Below are 19,231 nucleotides of genomic sequence, written 5' to 3'. Positions count from 1 at the left end.
TATATGTGCCAGTGGCCAAGTAAAGAACATTTAGTGGCTCGGGGTGAGGATGGATTTGAATATAGAATACCGTCTCTTCAGTCTATCTCAGTGACAAAACAATCCACAATCCAGTAAATAATAAATCCACTGTTTCTACATCACGCAATAGTAAGGATCGTTCACACAAATAAGATGTGAACCAGTTCAAAGAAGACCCAGCTGTACCCACCCAGTGTCTCAGCCTATTTAGCAAACTATGAAGGTCAACAGTGTCATAGGCAGATGTCAGATCCAACATCAGCAAAACAGAGCATTCTCCTGCATCACATCTCATCACGATGTCACCGGAGACTCCAACAAGTGCAGTTTCAGTAGAGTGAGCTCTATGAAAGCCAGATTGGAAAAACCTAAAATAAGCTTTAACCACTTGCTCTAAGTAAAATGTTGAAGAAATTAAATCTCAAAATAGGCATAAAACACTTATTCTAACAAACAAATCAAGGCAAATAATCTAAAAACTAGTACATTAAATCATTTTAAAGATATTTCTTCTTTTTAAATTTAGCTAAACACTACTTTAAGATTATATTGCTGATTAAGGACAAAACAAAACTGAAACAGAGCAAAAGTGTCCATCTTTATTTGTCCACTTTAACAATAACCTGCAGATAATAAAGATACAATTGAACAGTACAGGTCCAACATTATGAGTTTGTTTAAGTGGTTTCAACATTTCAACAGCCTTAGAGGTTTCGCCATTGCCCCATTAAAATTGACGAGTGACATAGGAAGACGACAAAGATTCAAATTTCTTCCGAATGACACCAAATACCACAAAACTTGTGTGGGTGAGTAAATGAACATTTTCCATTTTAGAAATAAGACCCAGATTGAAAAAACAAAAAACAAAAAAAACAGAAGTGCCCTCTCCTAATCTTATCTGAAATTTACACACTACTTTCCAATAAATGCATGTCATTCTGCCAGGGCTTTAAGATGATGTAGTGTCATGCTCATGAATGGCATCATGGAGAACTTCTGTCTGAATGACAGACAGCAGGGTTGCCACGCATTTGGGGTAAGTCAGATGGAGTGCATAAAAGTATGCCATCACATATATCATAGCCTCACCAAGTTTTTCTTTGTCAAATGTTGTAACTGGTAAATTACCAACAGCAATGACACACTTGCAGCCATCGAACATCACTACTGGACATGACAAGCTTCGTTTCTGGAGGACAGCATTTGGATCTTCTGTAGGCTGCAAGACACAAAAGACATGACAGTCAACATCTTATGTTAATTGTATGTTTTTTTGCTGGGATTTGGTCATAACGTCGGAGACGTTCTTTGTTGGTTTCACACATTTTATAGTAGTTTTGACTTATGGTTTATCAGTGTCAAGCGACTCCTTATGTGACCACACTCGTGTACATTAAATACGTTATAAATTAATGAAAACAATAAATTATAGATTTAAGTCTTTCGGCTGAAACCGAAAAAGCATTTTTGAGTCATGTTTGACCGAAATATTACGTTTGCCAAATTTTCTGTAGATCTTTATAAGCAAATTTTATAAAACTTACCTTCAGGACATGTAGAAATGCTTCAGAAGCATTCCCCATCTTTTTTGGTGGATGGGCAGGTGTGGGAAAGAGCGTTGGAAGAGCCTTCATCAGTGCAAGGTGGGCTTCAGCTGGACAAAGCAGAAACAAACCTTCATAAACATAAATTTTAAAGGATGAGAACTTTGTATTCAAATGGTAAAACTTACTTTTGTCCATGGTCATTGGTGGATTCATTGCCTTCTTTGACACACCTAGAACTCTACCCTGGAGCAGAATTCTTCCCACCTTAGTTTTACTTGACTGATGAACTTGTTGTTGTGGGGATCCAAAATTCTGCGAAGCTCACCCAACGCCTACAATAGGTTTAAAAAAATAAGTAAACAAATAAAATCTATATATATATATATATATATATATATATATATATATATATATATATATATATATATATATATATATATATATCAGGGCTCTAGAGTGCGACCAATTTGGTCGTAAATGCGACCAAATTTTTCAGTGGTGCGACTAAAAAAAAATATTTGGTTGCACCTGGGCGACCAAATGTTCGGGTAGCAAAAAAAAAAATCTGCAACCTTTCCTGTGGTCAACAACAGACACACATTATGCCCCTATCGTGGACTAAACCAATCAGAGATAGTAAGGGGCGGGACCGCTCTGACTGGCCGTGGTCCAGTTGAAAGTGCAGGTGGAAGTGGGAGGTGAGTATAAAGCGATATCAATTCATTAAATCCTGAATCGACTTTTAAATATAACTGTGTTTTGCCAGAAACGCCAGATTCTCAGATTAAAGCTCACAAAACCATTTCAACAACAACCAAACAGCAAATGAGAGCAGGCACACGGACTCCACACAAAGACATAAACAAAGAACGGACCGACGCATCAGAATCAGCTTTGTCTTTCTCGGCTTTCTCACCCGACGGCCCGCAGACGGACACGCTGTCGGAGCTTAGCGATCCTGATGCGTCCAGTCCGCGCTGTGATTACGTCTTTTTGCGCTGATTCTGAGCTGCAGGTTTTGTCTCTCCAACCAAAATTCACCGAGCCCGCACCAAAAGAAGCAGCAAACTGCGTTTCACATTTGATCAGTGTCGTCATGAATATATATATATATATATATATATATATATATATATATATATATATATATATATATACACACACACACATTTGATTATTATATATATATATATATATATATATATATATATATATATATATATATATATATCACAATTAGTGTTATGTTAAAGACATTTGAAAAGTTGAATCTTAATTGAGTCCCATGAGAATCAAATTGATTCACGTCAAAGAATCATTTTGATTGTTCAACATTTTTACCCTTTTTAAAGCTATTATAGAAAAGAAATGTCCAGACAGCCCGGCTGAGGTCTGAAAGGGTTATACAATATTGCCCGGTGAACTTTTACTCACCCAGATTTGTGTCATTGAATTTCATCAATAAGATTATGCTGACTAGGGCTGCCAGATCATGCATCCATTGGACGTAAAATGTACAGCTTATTGCACCAGCAGCATCTGCTCTTACATAACGATCATTAGCTTATAGCTTTAAGTGTTTAAGGTATGTGCTAACTAAAAATAAAGGCAAGATGATAGTTTATTACATTTTAAAGAAATTTGCAGATTGCTCATTGCTATCTAAAATATAAAAGGACACCGGAGTATATTCTCGAGCATCTCACACTTCTAATAATCAGTTGTCTGCTTGACGTTTATTCAGCTGTGTAAAAACTATAACTTTAATCTCAGCCAAACCGATTTACTCAGGAACAAATAAAATACTGAAAAAAGCCAAACAATAACATTTTTAAGTTATTTAAGTGACTTATATATCATGTTTCACCTGAGTAGTGAAAGACGGCGGTGGTTTTGAAAATGGTTCGCCCGGAGTCCGGTGTTCTCACGGCTCTAGTGAGCGTTAAACCCCGGCTAGCTATCGAGCTAGTGGGTAACAGACGTCTCCGAAAACATCGGAGCGCTTTTGAAAATATGTGGTGTCTTGATAAACTGTCCAGATATTTGAAGTTTACACGGCTACATTCTCGCCTGAAAATATGTTAAACGTTTATTTTGTGACCTAGAAAGAATAATAAGAGAAATTTTTAAAACTAAGTAGCTGCCGCCATTTTTGGAAACTGAGCTAGGCCGCGCTATGAATTCTGGGACACAGCTTCTTCTTCTTCGGGGTTAAACGGCAGCTGGCATCCTTGTACATGCAGTGCTGCCATCTTCTGTTTCAATTTTGAATCGATACACAGCGCTACTTGTTTTACCAACCGGCCTGATTCCTGAATAACACTGTTTTGAGCCCACTTTAATAAATCCAATTAATATCAAAATATTAATTTAAACCCACACCTTGTGAGGGAATTCAAGCAGCTAGTAAATCAGTCAAAGACAATTGGAAAACCCTGAATGTGGTTAATTAGCTCTCTTGCTAATTGAAAGAAATTCTCAGTGTGCCTATTAACTTAAGTTACACACGGCTAATACTGCCCCTTATAAATAGTATAGCTAGGAATTCTCACAACATTACAGTAGATACTTCACTAAATGTACTCTGAACCACATGCGAGGGCTGCTAAGCTAACGCTAGCATCCGTTAGCATGCTACATTACTCCTTCCCGCGCTCAAATTAAATTTATTATTCTGTCCGCTTGACTTTAAAACAGTGATTAGACTACACACTACTTACATTCGAAAAATTAAAATTGCTTACCTCTCTTTCTTGACGAAGTTTTCTCTTACAGTTTTTCTTTCAATGCTCAGGTGCAGAAGATTCCTGTGACTCCAAATTCAAACGGAGTTGGGTAACAACTAACATGGAACATGAAGGGGGTGGACATCTCAATTTTTGCTACTATATACAATTTAGTGGTTTGTACGTTCATAAAACACAGTCAGTATGATAGGTAAATTTCTTCTTCATTGATTTAAAATAAACTCTTATAGGTTTTATTTCATTTTACCTTATTTGTGACCATTTTTTGTTTTTACAGCTACAGTTTGTAATACCCCCCTCCCCCCATGAACTTGGTATTTCCCAAACTAGCGCGGCAACAGCTCCACACTGCAACATATTTTCTGCTTGACTTTAGTCTAATACAATGGCCTGTTGGAGGTGTGTGATTTGCTTCGTCTTTGTGGCGTTAACATTGAAGTCTCTCTTAAGTCACATTAATACTGCACACAGTTGCAGTCCAGATTTCCGTGTCATTTGTGGAGTCGATGGATGCGCCGAGGATTACCGTGTTTTCAACTCGTTTTACCACCATCTCAGACGCACACATCCACAATACATCGCCACTGGGAACCCGCCTACAGGATGGCTGACAGCTTCATCCGATGCAAATGTATTAGGAGGCGAAAATTTTGGTACAGCCATTTTTGCCGACTATACTGCCGAACCCAGACAAACTGTTAGCAATGGCAATGGCACTGAAGTAGAGCCACCACCACTAGACCCCCCAGTCACATCGGAGGTGTTGGAGGAGGAGCGACAGGAAAATCAGAAGGAGATGGAGCAAGACGCAGCTGAGCTTCAAACACCTCGTCAGAATCAGGTAATGTACTTTATGTGTTTCTGTGTGTACGCGCGCAAATTTTTAAATGTATGTGTGTTGTTTAACCTTAACCAAGCACAGTTACCCCAATTCAGCTTTAGTAAAACCGTAGTAAAGCCTAACTAGAGAAAATGTACTCAGTTCAAGTGAAGATTATAGTTTTAAAGTTATGTGTTTTCTAAGATAAACTACTTGATTAGAATATTTTAATAGGTATGAAGGCCAGTGCTGAATTTCAAATGCATGAATCCGCTGAAATTCAGGCTTGCGCAACAATGTAGGCTTAGTTACCATACTTAAACATAATAAATAAACTTATTTACCAGTGTTGTGTACCTGCCTTGGTTGTTGTTAGATGCTCCATGAACCAAGCAGCTTTCAAATTTTTCTTTCAGTTAACTTCAGAGTAGATTCCATAAAGATTGGTTAAGTTTCATTAAATAACTCTTAAATTGTTCATAACATTTGCAGCTTCATTAGCTATCCATTGTAGAAGGAATCTTTTAATAGCAAAAATGTACAACAGTTTGGAATATTTCTTTGTTTTGTTTTGCATCTGGTGGAATTTGAAACACATTCTGAGTGAGTCATTTTTCTTACACAATTGTTTTTCTTTTTGTCCTGTAGGGTAAAAGAGAAACTGTTGATCTTGCCAGATGTGCAGCTGCATTTGCTATTGGTGTGCGGGAGCAATGCCACCTATCACAGGTACTGCTTCATCTGATATTATGGGGGTGTCATTGTTAACTTGTTAATAAGTCTGGTTCAATGTAAGGCTGCAACTAACGATTTTTTTTCATAATCTGTCCACTATATTTGCAATTAATTGATTGTTTTTTATCACTGGTTTTATTCAGCTATTACTTTCACCTATATAAGTTATTAAGAACAAATGTACATTACGAAGAAGTTAAGCACAAGAGTTGTGCAGTTCACTGCAATGTATGTAACTCTGGGCACACTCAACAGTTTAAAATAGGCTTAACAGTGTAAAATGTGTTCACTTTTAGGCATAAAACACAAAGGAAGTAGAATTACATTAAAAAAAATGAGGTAATCATTTGTTCACTTTTTCTGTTGTAACCTTTCATGCTCCTCCATCTTGCTCGGTGCAATGTGTTTGTGCCACGTGAGTCATGCATGTGGCATGTCATGCAAAACAATGCCAATTACTGGCTGATTTCTTCTTCTACTGCTCCACTGGTAAATTACAACATTCAGTGGCTCATTAATTTGAGCTAAAGAAACAGAGTTGCATTTTGCTTCTGTTATATCTTCTATTTACGCTTTCATGTCTCTGATGTGTTTTTTTTCCCCCCATCAGAGGAATGTCAACAACATTGTCCTTGGTGTCCAACAGTATCAAACAGCTCTTCTGACGTCCTTGAGGGGAAAAATAAAGACCATCCTTGAAAGGCAACCTGACAGCAAGTTCTTTCAACACTGGACAACTTTCAGGATCCCTTTCCCATATGTGCAGCTTCAAACCTACAGGACCGTGTAAAACAGATGCATTTCAACCCTGTCACACCTGAGGAGATCATCATTTCCAATTATGCCTGTAGAGTTAAAAAGGGAGAATCGAGAGTTCTTGCAATCAAAAACAAGTCTTTCTACTACATTCCTTTGATTGAAAGTTTGAAACAGCTATTATCCAATTCAAGACTATTTGACATGCTCAGTACTGGACCTCAGAGTTGCCCCAACGCCAGTTTTTTGTATGACATTAATGATGGAATTATTTTCAAAACCCACCCACTGTTTTCAAAGAAGAACTCTGCTTTACAACTGATACTCTATTCTGATGAGATAGAAATGTGTAACCCCCTAGGGTCACGTGCGAGTGTAAATAAACTACTAATGTTTTATTACACCTTAGGCAACATAGACCCTAAGTTTAGATCAAAGTTGGCTTCCATCAGACTTCTCGCAATCGCAAAGTCTAGGGACATAGATTAGTGTGGGGTAGATATAATACTACGGAGAATCAATGAGGACTTGAAGTTACTGTACGATGGTGTTGTGATTAACACTGTCAATGGGGAATTTTATTTAAACGGAGCAGTTGTTGCTGTGTGTGGAGACACTCTGGCCCAGCATGAGCTTGCAGGATTTAAGGAAGAAGTTGGTTTTGCGTATAGCAAATGTCGTCATTGTGAGTGTACTTTTGATGAAATGCAAGAAAATTGGACGGACACATTAGGCAGTGCATTGAAATAGAAAGGGCAACTACTGAATTTTTGAAATCCTCGCTCAAAACGACTTTTGGCATAAATAGACAAAGCAAATTAGTTGATTTCCCAGGTTTTAATCTCATAGAGCAGATGCCACAGGATATTATGCATGTAATTCTTGAAGGAGTGGCACCAATGGAAATTAAGTGTGTGTTGAAATACTTTGTTTTATCTGGAAATTTGGAATTGGACTTGTTTAATTCTGCCATGCAGAACTTTCCTTTTTCATCAGTGGACATACGTGACAAGCCTTCACCAATTAGTATTGCTACTTTAGCTTCAAGTGACAACAGACTCAAACAATCCTCTGGACAAATGCTTATATTGATCAAGATTTTGCCATTCTTATTGTACAGTGTTGTAGAGAAAAATCCCTTTATCCAGTTTATTTTGGATTTAATTGAAATTGTTAAAATACTTTTTGCCCCAGTTGTGTCTTTACAAACTGTGTCCAAACTAAAAAAAAAATGATAGAAGATCATCTTAAACAATTCAGGCAACTATTCCCAGAAAAAAATGTAATACCAAAGCAACATTACATGCTGCATCTTCCCTCTCAAATTATTGCCCTGGGACCTGTAATACGTCATATGTGCATGAGATTCGAGTCTAAACACAGTTTTTTTAAACAATGGTCATCCAAATTAAACTTTAAGAATGTATGCAAGTCTCTTGTAAACCACAATCAGCTGCTGGAGTGTTGCCAAAGTGAAGCAGGAACTGAGCATCCGATATTTGTAAATGAGAAAGAACTAGGTCCTGTATCAGAGGTTGCTAATATGGACCATTTGCAATCAAAGGTTGTAGATTTTTTGGGGATTGAAGATGCTATACATCATGCCGTTAGAGTAAAGTGGCTTATTTTACATGGAAACAAATACATCTGTGACAGGTCTCTTATACTCATTTCAGCAAATGGTTTAAACCCTATCTTTGGACTTGAAAAAAACATTTTTATTGTTAATAGTGCACTTTATTGTTTTGAATACCAGGTGTATGAAACCTTGGGTTTCAACAAAGACTTTCTTGCCTATGAAATTGCAATTCCCAACCTTGCCCAAGCAACTGAACTGACTGATGTTGAAGACCTACTTGATTTTACGTCATATTACCCAGTCAATTTCAGAAACAGTGTCTATGTTATGACAAAATATAACCTTGAAGATGTCCTTTCTTTAAAAACCTGAAATAAATACCTTCCAATGAGTGACTTTCTTATTTCAAGGAAAAAGGTGAATGTTTCTTATTTTGAGATAATTTTTGTTTTACACTCTATCTAAAAGCTATTTTTGCTTGAAATAAATGTAAAATGGATCATTTTTAGATATACAGACTAAATAAGAAAAAAAAGTAATATATACTTAAACAAGTTTAATCATCTAACACATGAGACTGGAAACTAGCTTGTAATGTTCAAAACAAGATGGACAAAATAATCTGGCTAAAATTAAGACAATAAATCTTGTCAAGCTACAAGGAATTTGCAGTGCACTATAGAGAGAGACAAGAGGACGAGGCTCCAGTTATAGCAGTGCAAGTAAACAAACAATAAATATAAGAAGAGTAAGAAAATAAATATACACTTTAGGACCAGGGGTAAAGGGATCAATAACAATTTAAAATCTATATTTTATATTTTGATGATTTAAAGTCTCACACACTACCCGTGGAAAGGGGAGGGAGACCTGCTGCCTCCAAATAGAGCACATTTCATTCATAATGTTTTCATTCATAATGTTGTAAATCCAAGCCCATTATGTATTCATGATTTGAATCCTGGGTTGTGTGAAATCCCAGAAATACACCTTAGACAAAGTGAATCTGTGAACTAAGGTGTAGGTCTATTAGGTTATGTTGTGGTGATCCTCGGGTTGGTGGATTTGTGTTCATACTGCAGTAGTGATGGGATTTCCGGCTCTTTTTAGAGATCCGGCTCTTTCGGTTCGGCTCACTGAAAAGAGCCGGCTCTTTTGGCTCCGAACCGGCTCTTCAGGTTGTTTTGTTGCTTTAATTAATTTATTATTAACAATAATATAAAATTATGCACAAAAGGAATTACTAACGTAAAACAAAGTGGTTTTATTTATATATGTTTATATATAAATATATGCGGTGGCCCCTAGAGACAAAACACGTACAAACTCCAAAACACATTTCTAGCATGAACTGAACTTCCAAAGCAGAGCTACCTAGATCACTTAAATTACACAATTGAAAGCATGTGTGTATTGTTTGTGTATTTATACACAGGCACTCAAATATATTCAAATAATTTAAAAAAAAGTTCATCTACCTGTTACTATCACACACCAAATCCGGTCGTTGGTACTTGCTGGCTTGTGTAGCCACAATTTAACAAAAGCTCCACACTGCGCCCAGCATCCTGGAGCACTTCTGTTGTCTTTTGTACGTGTTTTGAGTTTTTATGTGCTTCTGAGTTTTTACATGCTTCGGAGTTTGTACGTGTTTTGGAGTTTTTACGTGTTTTGGAGATTGCACATGCTTTGTCTGTAGGGGCCACCGTAAATATACTTTTATTTATTCACTCCACATAAAATGTAATAAATAATTCATATAATACACAAATCAACTATTCAAATTTCAACTTTTAACTATTTAAATTTTCAGCTTTTTCCTTTTACAAATTTAAAGTAAAAACAACACAAAACACTGCAAACCACAACACAATTAAATATAAATTAAAATATCAAAACAAAAAGAACATGCATATTCTCTGTCATATGGGCCTGGATGAATAAACTTTCTGAATCCTTTATCATCTGCAACTGAAAATAGTTGTGGATGATTACTATACCTTTCTAATGTCACGTTGTTGTCCCTGGCTCTCTTTCTCTCTCTCACTCCCTCTGGCTCTGTTCCTGCTACTGAGTGTAACTACCGCCCCTCCCCCCTCTGCCCAGGGTAAAGCACAAGGCTCGCGTGCAGGCGAGAGAGAGAGGGTGAGAGAAAGAAAAAGAAAAAAAACCCACGTCACGGTTCGCGATAAGGAGCCGGCTCGCGTCGTTCACGTCAAAGAGCCGGCTCTAAGAGCCATTTCGTTCGCGAACGACCCATCACTATACTGCAGTCCAAAATTAAAACCAATGTAAGATGGACAAGAAAAGTTCAAAGCCATCAGGTGCTCAGTTTAGAAAAAATAGAAAAGAAGAGGAGGAGAAACGAGCAAAAGATACAGGTAAGCAGATGTGTCATTGGATAATGGCAGGTCATCCTGAAACAACCAGAATCAGAATACTTTATTAATCCCTAAGGAAATTATGTGCGTTACAGTTGCTCCAAGAAGAAATGGTAAAAATAGCAACAGTAACAGACTAAACTCCAAACAATACATTATGTTACAGATTTTAATATTAATTAGTGATTGTCAGTTGTTGATTTGTCCTGTTCCCAATGTATGACGAATTATGATGGCTGTTTGGTAGCCGTTTGCATACAATGCATACTCTCCCTCTCTTCATGTGTGTGTGTGTGTGTTTCTCTGGTGAATTTCGACAACAGTTTTATGTTAATGTACAATCCTTAATATGTTTTGTGTGTGGGGGGGGGAGGCTAGGACCGCCACTGGCCTCAGGAATAGAAAGCCTAGATTATTTAAATAAGACCCAGCACAGTTCTGGAAAAACATTCTTTGGACAAATGAAACCAAGATCAATGGCGAAAAAAAGGTATGGAGAAGGTGTGGAACAGCTCATGATCTAAAGCATACGTTTACATCGGTTGTAAAACACAGCGGAGGCAGTGTCATTGCTTAGGCATACATGGCTGTCATTGGTGTTGGGACACTAGTGTTTAATGATGATGTGACATTGGACAAAATGAGCCAAATTATTTCTGATGTGTTCAGAGACAATGTAGTCACACTGACTGGGCGGTGTTTCATAATACAGATGGACAATGCATCACGGTACTGGGTCTGCGACCCAGGGTTTTGCGTATTTTAGTTTTATTCTTAGAATATTGTATGTTCTTAGTGTGTCCTGCTTTATTTTGAAAGAGTTTGGTGCATCTTTGTCATTGTATTTAGGTTCACTTTCCCTGTGACGTCATTAGGTTCATTTGTGTCAGCTGTTTCCTCATGTGTTTCCACTTCCCCTGATTACCCCTTGTGTGTATTTAGTCTGTGTGTTTTTGCTCACTCATTGTGAGGTCGTCTGTTATGCCAAACCATAGTCTCGTCATAGCTTTCATAGTTTTGTCAGAGTTTCATGGTTCTCATAGCCTATTCTCAGTTTAGCAGTGGTTTCTGATTTTACCTTCATGTTAATGTTGTTTTTTTTCATCAGCCCAAATAAAGGCTCGCTTTTGGTTTAAGTTAAGTTCTGTCTCCTATTTTTTGCTACAACATGCCAGTTTTCCTACTTTCTTTGCAAGCTCCTTTGACTCCAAAAGATGAAGCCAAAGCAACCCAGCAACCCTCCTATGCATGTCAAAAAAAATGCTCAACTCTTTATGTCATCTTTCTGAAGTTAGTATTGTAATGTAATATCATAGTACACAACAAGAAGCAGACTAAAACTTTCTAAATGAAACTAATCCAGCTGGTATTACTGATAGTTATGTTGGTTCCATGTACCGAAATGATAATTAGCAACATAAACTATCTCTGAGGAGATACAGTACATTTAAAACACTAAAACATCAATGAGCCATAGAAACTTCAACAGTTACTTCACGGGTGCCTCTTATATCGTGATTTATTCATTTATTTATTTATTTATTGCTACAACATGCCAGTTTTCCTACTTTGTGCAGAAACAGCAGAGGAAGAACGAGGCGGCTGGGTACACTCAACCAAACTGCTAATTCAGTCAAAACGCACAATTCTTTCAATGAAAAAGATTGCAATACAAACACAAAAATCAGCCCAGCAAATCTCAGCAGGAGCACTCCTGTTATCACCATGATCATGCGGAAAGCCTTGAGCTTTGGTTGGTCAAACTGTTCCTTGTGTTTGCCCACATCCCCTGGTCTTGGGCGACTCAGAACATGAAGAACAGATAGGCAACAAAAAACAACAACAACCATGCAGACACCCAAGTAGGACACAAGTAGCATATTTGAAAATTGATACCCAAACAATAAATGTATCCCCAACCATGCAACACACTGCAGCCACGCACAAACAGCACAGATGTTTCTAATCCTGACACCATGTGATTGGCGCAGATGCATATAGGTGATGGGGTGAACAACAGCCAGGTAGCGCTCCAGACAGGTCAGGACATGAAACAAAGTCTCTACAGGAAGAAGGATGGTAAACATATACATTCCAACATAAATCATTGTTATCTTATTGGTATAAACACCCAGGGTGTAGAAGACTGATCCAAAAGCTCCAAAACTCTCCACCCACATCATGTTGTAGGTGAAGAAGTTGGAGTTGGTCGTTGTTGCCCCTGCATGTGCAGATTTCTGACGCCACTGTTGGAAGCCCATGTAGAGGATGAAGATGTAGAGTGGAAGGAAGAGGAGGATGGTCATGGAGGTGTAGATGGTAAAGACTGTTGAATTATGGCATGTTGACGCAAACGAGTTAACGGAGGAATTTAAGGATGAGAGAGAGGAGGAAGTGTTGATGAACATGACCTATGGAAGACAGCAAAAATAGTAAATAATGTCATGTTGTGTGAAAACTAAAACATGCTGTAAGTTATTCGATACGGTTGCAGTGATGAAGTTTTTAACAGAGTCTCGCAAAATATATTTGTGCTTCTGCAAGAAAAACTCTTAATAGATTTCTTTTAAGTCTATGGTCGCCACAGTGGATAATCTGCCTCCATCTCATCCTATCACCAGTATCCTCCTCTGTTTTCCCAACCTTCTGTGTGCCCTGCATTACATCCATGAATCTTTTCTTTAGTCTTTCCCTCTTCCTCCTGCCTGACAGCTCCACATTATCCATTACTCCTCATCTGCAAATGTCCAGACCGTCTTAGCCTTGCCTCTCTAACTTTACCTCTAACCTTAACTGTCCCTCTGATATATTCTTTTCTAATCGTATCCATCCTTGTCACTCCCAACAAAAATCTCACCTCCAGCTCAGCTTCATGTCTTTTTGTTAGTTCCACCATCTCCACAACATGCATCATAGGAGATCCCACTATGATATTGTAAATCTTCCATTTGCTAACTATTGCTAACATCCTTTTGTCACAACACCAATCACCCTGGACACTTGTCTCCACCTACTCCACCCTGTCTGTACTCTCTTGTGCACTGTCCATTGCTGCGAATTCCAGGTATTTAGGTATTTGATTGATTGATTGGTAATTTATTTCAAGCATGTAAACAACATACAGGTACATTTAGAAAAGAAAATAAGAGAGAAAACAAAATACTATACAAAAAAATCAATACATTTCAATATAGCTACCGTTCTTATTAATTTACATGTTGAAAGGGAGAGGTAAGAAGGAAACACTTATTTAATCCCACCCCTTTGCCATAAATTATTAGTTAATATTTAGTCAGCTTCCTTACTGATATAATTTGTAATAAAAATAGTGAACAGATATCTGATATACTATATACTATAATATCACATCATGAATTTTTTATAGATTTTTTTTAAATAGAGACATTCACTTAATTTCAATATTTTCCTTTTCTTTATAGTTTGAGAAGATCATATTTTTATAACTCTTTTTGAACAGTTTTATGTTTGGACATTGCTTTAATTCCATATTCAGACTGTTCCACAGTTTCACCGCATGAACAGAAACACAAAAGCCTTTTCTTGTAGTACGTACCTTCATTGTTTTGAAGTTACAAAAACCCCTTAAATTATAACTTCCTTCTTTCAAAAAAAACATACTCAGAATATTACCTGGCAGTTCTTTATTTTTTGCTTTGAATAGAATTTGTGCTGTTTGGAATTTCACTAGATTGTCAATTTTCAATATTTCAGACTGCAAAAATAGTGAGTTTGTATGTTCCCTATAACCTGCATTGTGGATGATTCGAAGTGCTTTTTTTTCTGAAGAGTAAAAAGTGAATGTAATGTGGTTTTATAGTTATTGCCCCAGACCTCTGCACAATAGCTTAAGTATGGTGAAATCAGTGAACAGTATAGAATATGAAGTGATGTTCTGTCGAATACCTGTTTTGCCTTGTTTAGTACTGCAATGCTTTGTGATACTTTGGAATGAATATATCTTACGTGAGCTCTCCAGTTAAGTTTTTCATCTATTATTACCCCCAGAAATTTATTTTCACTGACTCTTTCAATATCGGCAGAATTTATTTGAATCTTAGCATTTGTATTTAAACTACTATTTCCAAATAACATAAGTTTAGATTTATTCAGATTTATTCAGTCATATCCTCCAATAAATTCTGCAGATCATCACCAGAGCAAAAAATGTTTGTATTGTCAACAAAGAGAACCATTTTTAATACTTTGGACACTTTACAGATGTCGTTAATGTACAGGTTGAAGAATTTTGGACCTAATACTGACCCTTGGGGTACACCACAAGCAATGTCCATACATAAGGAGCAACCACCATTTAATTTCACAAACTGCTTCCTGTCACGCGAATAACTCCAGACCCAATCTAAAGCTACCCATAGCTCTACACGGGTCACCAGAAATTTGGTAACTGTTTTTCAAAATGTTAAATAGAATATTAGAATTAATATTAGACACTATGAATACCTTAAAACAGTCAAACCTTATCTGTAGTCTACTTATTTCTTCTTAATAAATGAAGATGTGTCCGTTTCCTGTTTCTTCAAACTGTCATATACCGGTGTCCTGTCCAAATATATGTTGAAAAGTGTGTGTGTGTGTGTGTGTGTGACAATTAATTAAAGCTGGGGGTTCTTTGCATGTCACAAAACCATGAGCTCTAATTCAAATGTGGTACGTGCCATCTTATCATTTAGTGGTTCCAGGTGCATCCAAGATTACATCATCAAGAGCAATGCAAACTGCGGGATCAAGTGGTGTCTAGTAGATGGCCAGAGGTGTGTTCTCTGGAGTGACAAATTGTGCTTTTCTATCTGGCAATCCAATAGACAAGTCTGGGGGTTTTCAGGAGTTGGGCTCATCCCTTAGCTCCAGTGAAGGGAACTCTTAATACTTGAGCATACAAAAACATGCCCAAATCTTTGTGGGAACAGTTTGGCCCCTTCTTGTTCCACCATGACTGTGGATGAGTGCACAAAACACAAAGCACGGTCCATAAAGACATGGATGAGCAAGTTTGGTGTGGACAAACTTCACTGGCACAGTCCTGACCTCAACCTGTTAGAACGCCTTTGGGATTTGGGCGGAGACTGCAAGCAAGGCAATTGTCCAAATGGCCTGACTCAAAAACGCACTTCTGGAAGAATGGTTAAAAATATATATATTTAATATATATCTTTCACACTTATTGAAATAAATCAAAAACAAGGATGTCACAGGTTTTTTGTTTGCTTTCCTTTAGTTTCCATGTATATATAATACAGTCAGATTCTCTCGACTTAGCTAAACTCTATTTGTGGATTGTTTTGGAGGTTTACGTTTATCCTGATATCGCAAATGGCAACATGTCCATCACAGCCACAATAGTAATAAATGATTATTCAAATCTGCATTTCATTTAAAGAGTGGAGACCACCGTATGGCTACAACCAACATAATAAAATGTCCAGTGCCCTAGTGAATGCATTTTGCAAAGTGTAAAAATTGGAGTGACATAGTCATGAGCATCAATATAATGCACTGATATTTTTTACATTAACAAATACATCAGTGACCTTGGCCAGAGTTATGGACAAGTCACTCATTTGTCCCCAGACTTTTATTCCTCTACAGAATGCATCAAAAATATTTGTGGAAACTCTTATTCCACCACCATACTGTGTCCCAGTTCAGTAGCATTCCATCCTCACTGTATACAGTGTGGTAAAACTGCTTCCTCTTCCCGAATTGCCTGATAGTTTGCCAGAACTCCTTTGAAACTTAGTGAAAAGTTGTTTCATTCCCTCACCCAGGTGCCCTGTTTAATTTTGATGGTGTCTCATCTCATGTGTCAGGGCTCGAGAGTGCGATCAATTTGGTTGCAAATACAACCAAATTTTTCAATAATGCGACTAAAAAAAATCCTAGATCGCACCGGTGTGACCAGGTGTTCCGAGTAAAAACTCTGAAAGTTTCTGTGTGGTCAACAACAGACACACATGTCTATGTCTATATGTCTATATCAACATGATTTCTATCAATAAAATCATTGCAAAGTTTGGAAATTCCTTTGCTACAAACAAAAAAAAAAAAAAAAAAAAAAAAAAAAAAAACAACAGACACACATTATGCCCATATCATGCTCTAGACCAATCAGAGATAGTCAGGGGCGGGACCCCTCTGACTGGCCGTGGTCCAGAGTCCTTCGTGTGTACTAGTGATGGGAATTCCGGCTCTTTTTAGAAAACCAGCTCTTTCGGCTCCCAACGTCAGGTTGTTTTGTCGCTTTAATTAATTTATTATCAACAACAATATAAAAATATGCACAAAGGAATTACTAATGTAAAAAAAAAAACCATGGTTTTATTTATATATGTTTATACATAAATATATACGGTGGCCTCCAGAGACAAGGCACGTACAAACTCCAAAACAAATACAAATTCTAAACCATGTACAAAGCTACCTAGATCACTTAAATTACACAATTATAATAATAATGGATTGCATTTATATAGCACTTTTCGAGACCCTCAAAGCGCTTTACAATTCCACTATTCATTCACTCACTGGTGGAGGCAAGCTACAGTTGTAGCCACTAGTGATGTGCGAATCGATCCTGAAATATCGATTCTTCCAATACCAATCATTTATGTTCTAGAATCGATTCTCACAAATAAAATATCGATATTTTAGTAATTTAGGGTAAATTTGTAGTTTATCATTAACAGGAACAGTGGAAAGAAACTATAACATTCGGATTGTCTACATTCAAAGGAACTACTTCCTCTTCCGCCTTTCATAGTCATGTGCGAAATACGGCTGTATAAATGTCTCATTTTACAGTGTTTATTTATCGGATAAAATACATTAAATATCACCGTTATTATTAGCCAGACTGGAAACAGCGGGGGTGTCCAAATTCAGAGGCTGCTTCCACCTGAGGACCCGCCCTTCGCGGTCTAAAGAAAGCCGGGTAGTACGTCACGAGCTCCCTCGGTGGAGTGAAACTCAGCCGTCTGCTCCTTGCTATCTAAAATATAACAGGGCGCTGGCGTAAACTTTCGACCATCTCACACTTTCTTTAATTAGTTTTCTGTTTGATGTTTATTCAGCTGTGTGAAAACCTCGGAGGAACCCTCCCGAGGTATTAATAAAGTTAAATTTAATTTAATCTAATCTAATAACTTTAATCTCAGCCAAACCGATTTACTCACGAACAAATAAAACACTGAAAAAGACAAACAATAACATTTTTAAGTTATCAAAGTGACTTATATATCATGTTTAACCCGAGTAGTGAAAGCCTGCGGGGGTTTGAAAACGATGTGTCGGCTCAGATATTTGAAGTTTACACAGCTACATTCTCACCTGAAAATCTGTTAAAAGTTGTTTGTTTTTTTGCGACCCAGAAAGAGAAATAAGAGTAATATTAAAACTAAGTAGCTGCCGCCATTGTTGGAAACTGGAATTGGCTGGGCCATGCTAGGAATTCTGCGATATGGTTTTTCAATTTTGTTGTCCAGGTGGAAATTCGGGAGAATGGTGGCTCCGGGATTCTCCCGGAAAAATCGGGAGGGTTGGCATGTATGGTTGTGGCAACATCACTAACCTTGTCAAACACCAAACATCATTTATTTCTATATGATGAACTCTTCATTATTAAGTGATAAGAACAAGTAATCTGATGTCCTGTAATCATTATGACGCTATAATTTGAGATACAATAAATAAAAATACGTTTTTGTATAAAGTATCGGTATCGGATCAGTATCGTCAATACCACCCTGAATATTACTATATCGGAAAGGAAATCATTGGTATCGCACATCACTAGTAGCCACAGCTGCCCTGGGGCAGCCTGACAGAAGCGAGAATTGAAAGCATATGTGTATTGTTTGTGTATTTATTAGAGATGGCACGATACCACTTTTTTATGTCTGATACCGATATCATAAATTTGGATATCTGCTGATACCGATATGAATCCGATATAGTGTATTTTTTAATCAATAAAACTTTTTTTTATATCTTGCTGCATTTTGTATAAGTTCATACTCAAGTTTAAAACAAACACTAAAGCTATTCTGTTATACCTGTATGCAAAAAATATACTGCACCCAAAATATTTCATAGTTCAGCAAAACTGATCAATCTAATAAACTTAAACCTACTCCATCCTCCATATTCTGGTATTTTAAAGAGTACTTAGCTGAAATATTAAGCAACCTAACTAATAGGGTTGCCAACTCCCAGCAAAAAAAAAAAAATAGGGAACCACCCCCCACCCTCTACCTCATGATGCTTAATCGACGTAATCAACTTTAATTTGATGCAGTGTGAAAAAAAAGGCACCGAAATCAATTAGTTTTCAAGAATAATTAAATAGATTCAACATCTTTCTTCAACAAAATTGCAGACTGCACAGATGGTATCTTCCCAAAGGAAAAAGCAGTATAGCTTACTAGGGTATATATTAGACTTAATAGTTACTATATACAGTAATGGACTTCTATACATTTTACATCAGATTAAAACTTTGGGTGTAAGATTCAGATAATTATTTATTAAAAGCTCGACATTTTAAATGAGAATAAGAAAGAAAAGTACAGTGGGGCAAAAAAGTATTTAGTCAGCCACCGATTGTG

At 37.1% G+C, this 19,231-nt stretch overlaps 1 protein-coding gene across 1 annotated transcript; it reads right to left on the bottom strand.

The window, feature by feature from the left end:
- Positions 1–12,124: 12,124 nt before the first annotated feature.
- On the bottom strand, positions 12,125–13,316 carry LOC146614132 (uncharacterized). Its single transcript, XM_085378629.1, has 2 exons — positions 13,233–13,316; positions 12,125–13,000 (listed from the first exon to the last, which is right to left on the bottom strand). Exons 1-2 carry the CDS (start codon positions 13,314–13,316, stop codon positions 12,125–12,127), a joined length of 960 nt encoding a protein of 319 aa, XP_085234755.1.
- Between the last annotated feature and the right edge of the window lie 5,915 nt (positions 13,317–19,231).

The sequence above is a fragment of the Diplotaxodon limnothrissa genome, linkage group LG18, assembly GCF_057381915.1.
Source record: "Diplotaxodon limnothrissa isolate DT_005_m linkage group LG18, D_limnothrissa_male_GT1.1, whole genome shotgun sequence".
NCBI classification, from domain to species: domain Eukaryota; kingdom Metazoa; phylum Chordata; class Actinopteri; order Cichliformes; family Cichlidae; genus Diplotaxodon; species Diplotaxodon limnothrissa.
The sequence above is the reverse complement of the archived record's forward strand: the minus strand, read 5'-3'. Positions and strand labels throughout refer to the sequence as shown.

Excerpts from the sequence above, each read along its gene's own strand:
- LOC146614132 (XM_085378629.1), bottom strand. The coding sequence starts at position 13,316 with ATGGATAATGTGGAGCTGTCAGGCAGGAGGAAGAGGGAAAGACTAAAG. Across the intron at positions 13,001-13,232 it reads TAATGCAGGGCACACAGAAG|GTCATGTTCATCAACACTTC; the intron begins GTTGGGAAAACA and ends TGTCTTCCATAG.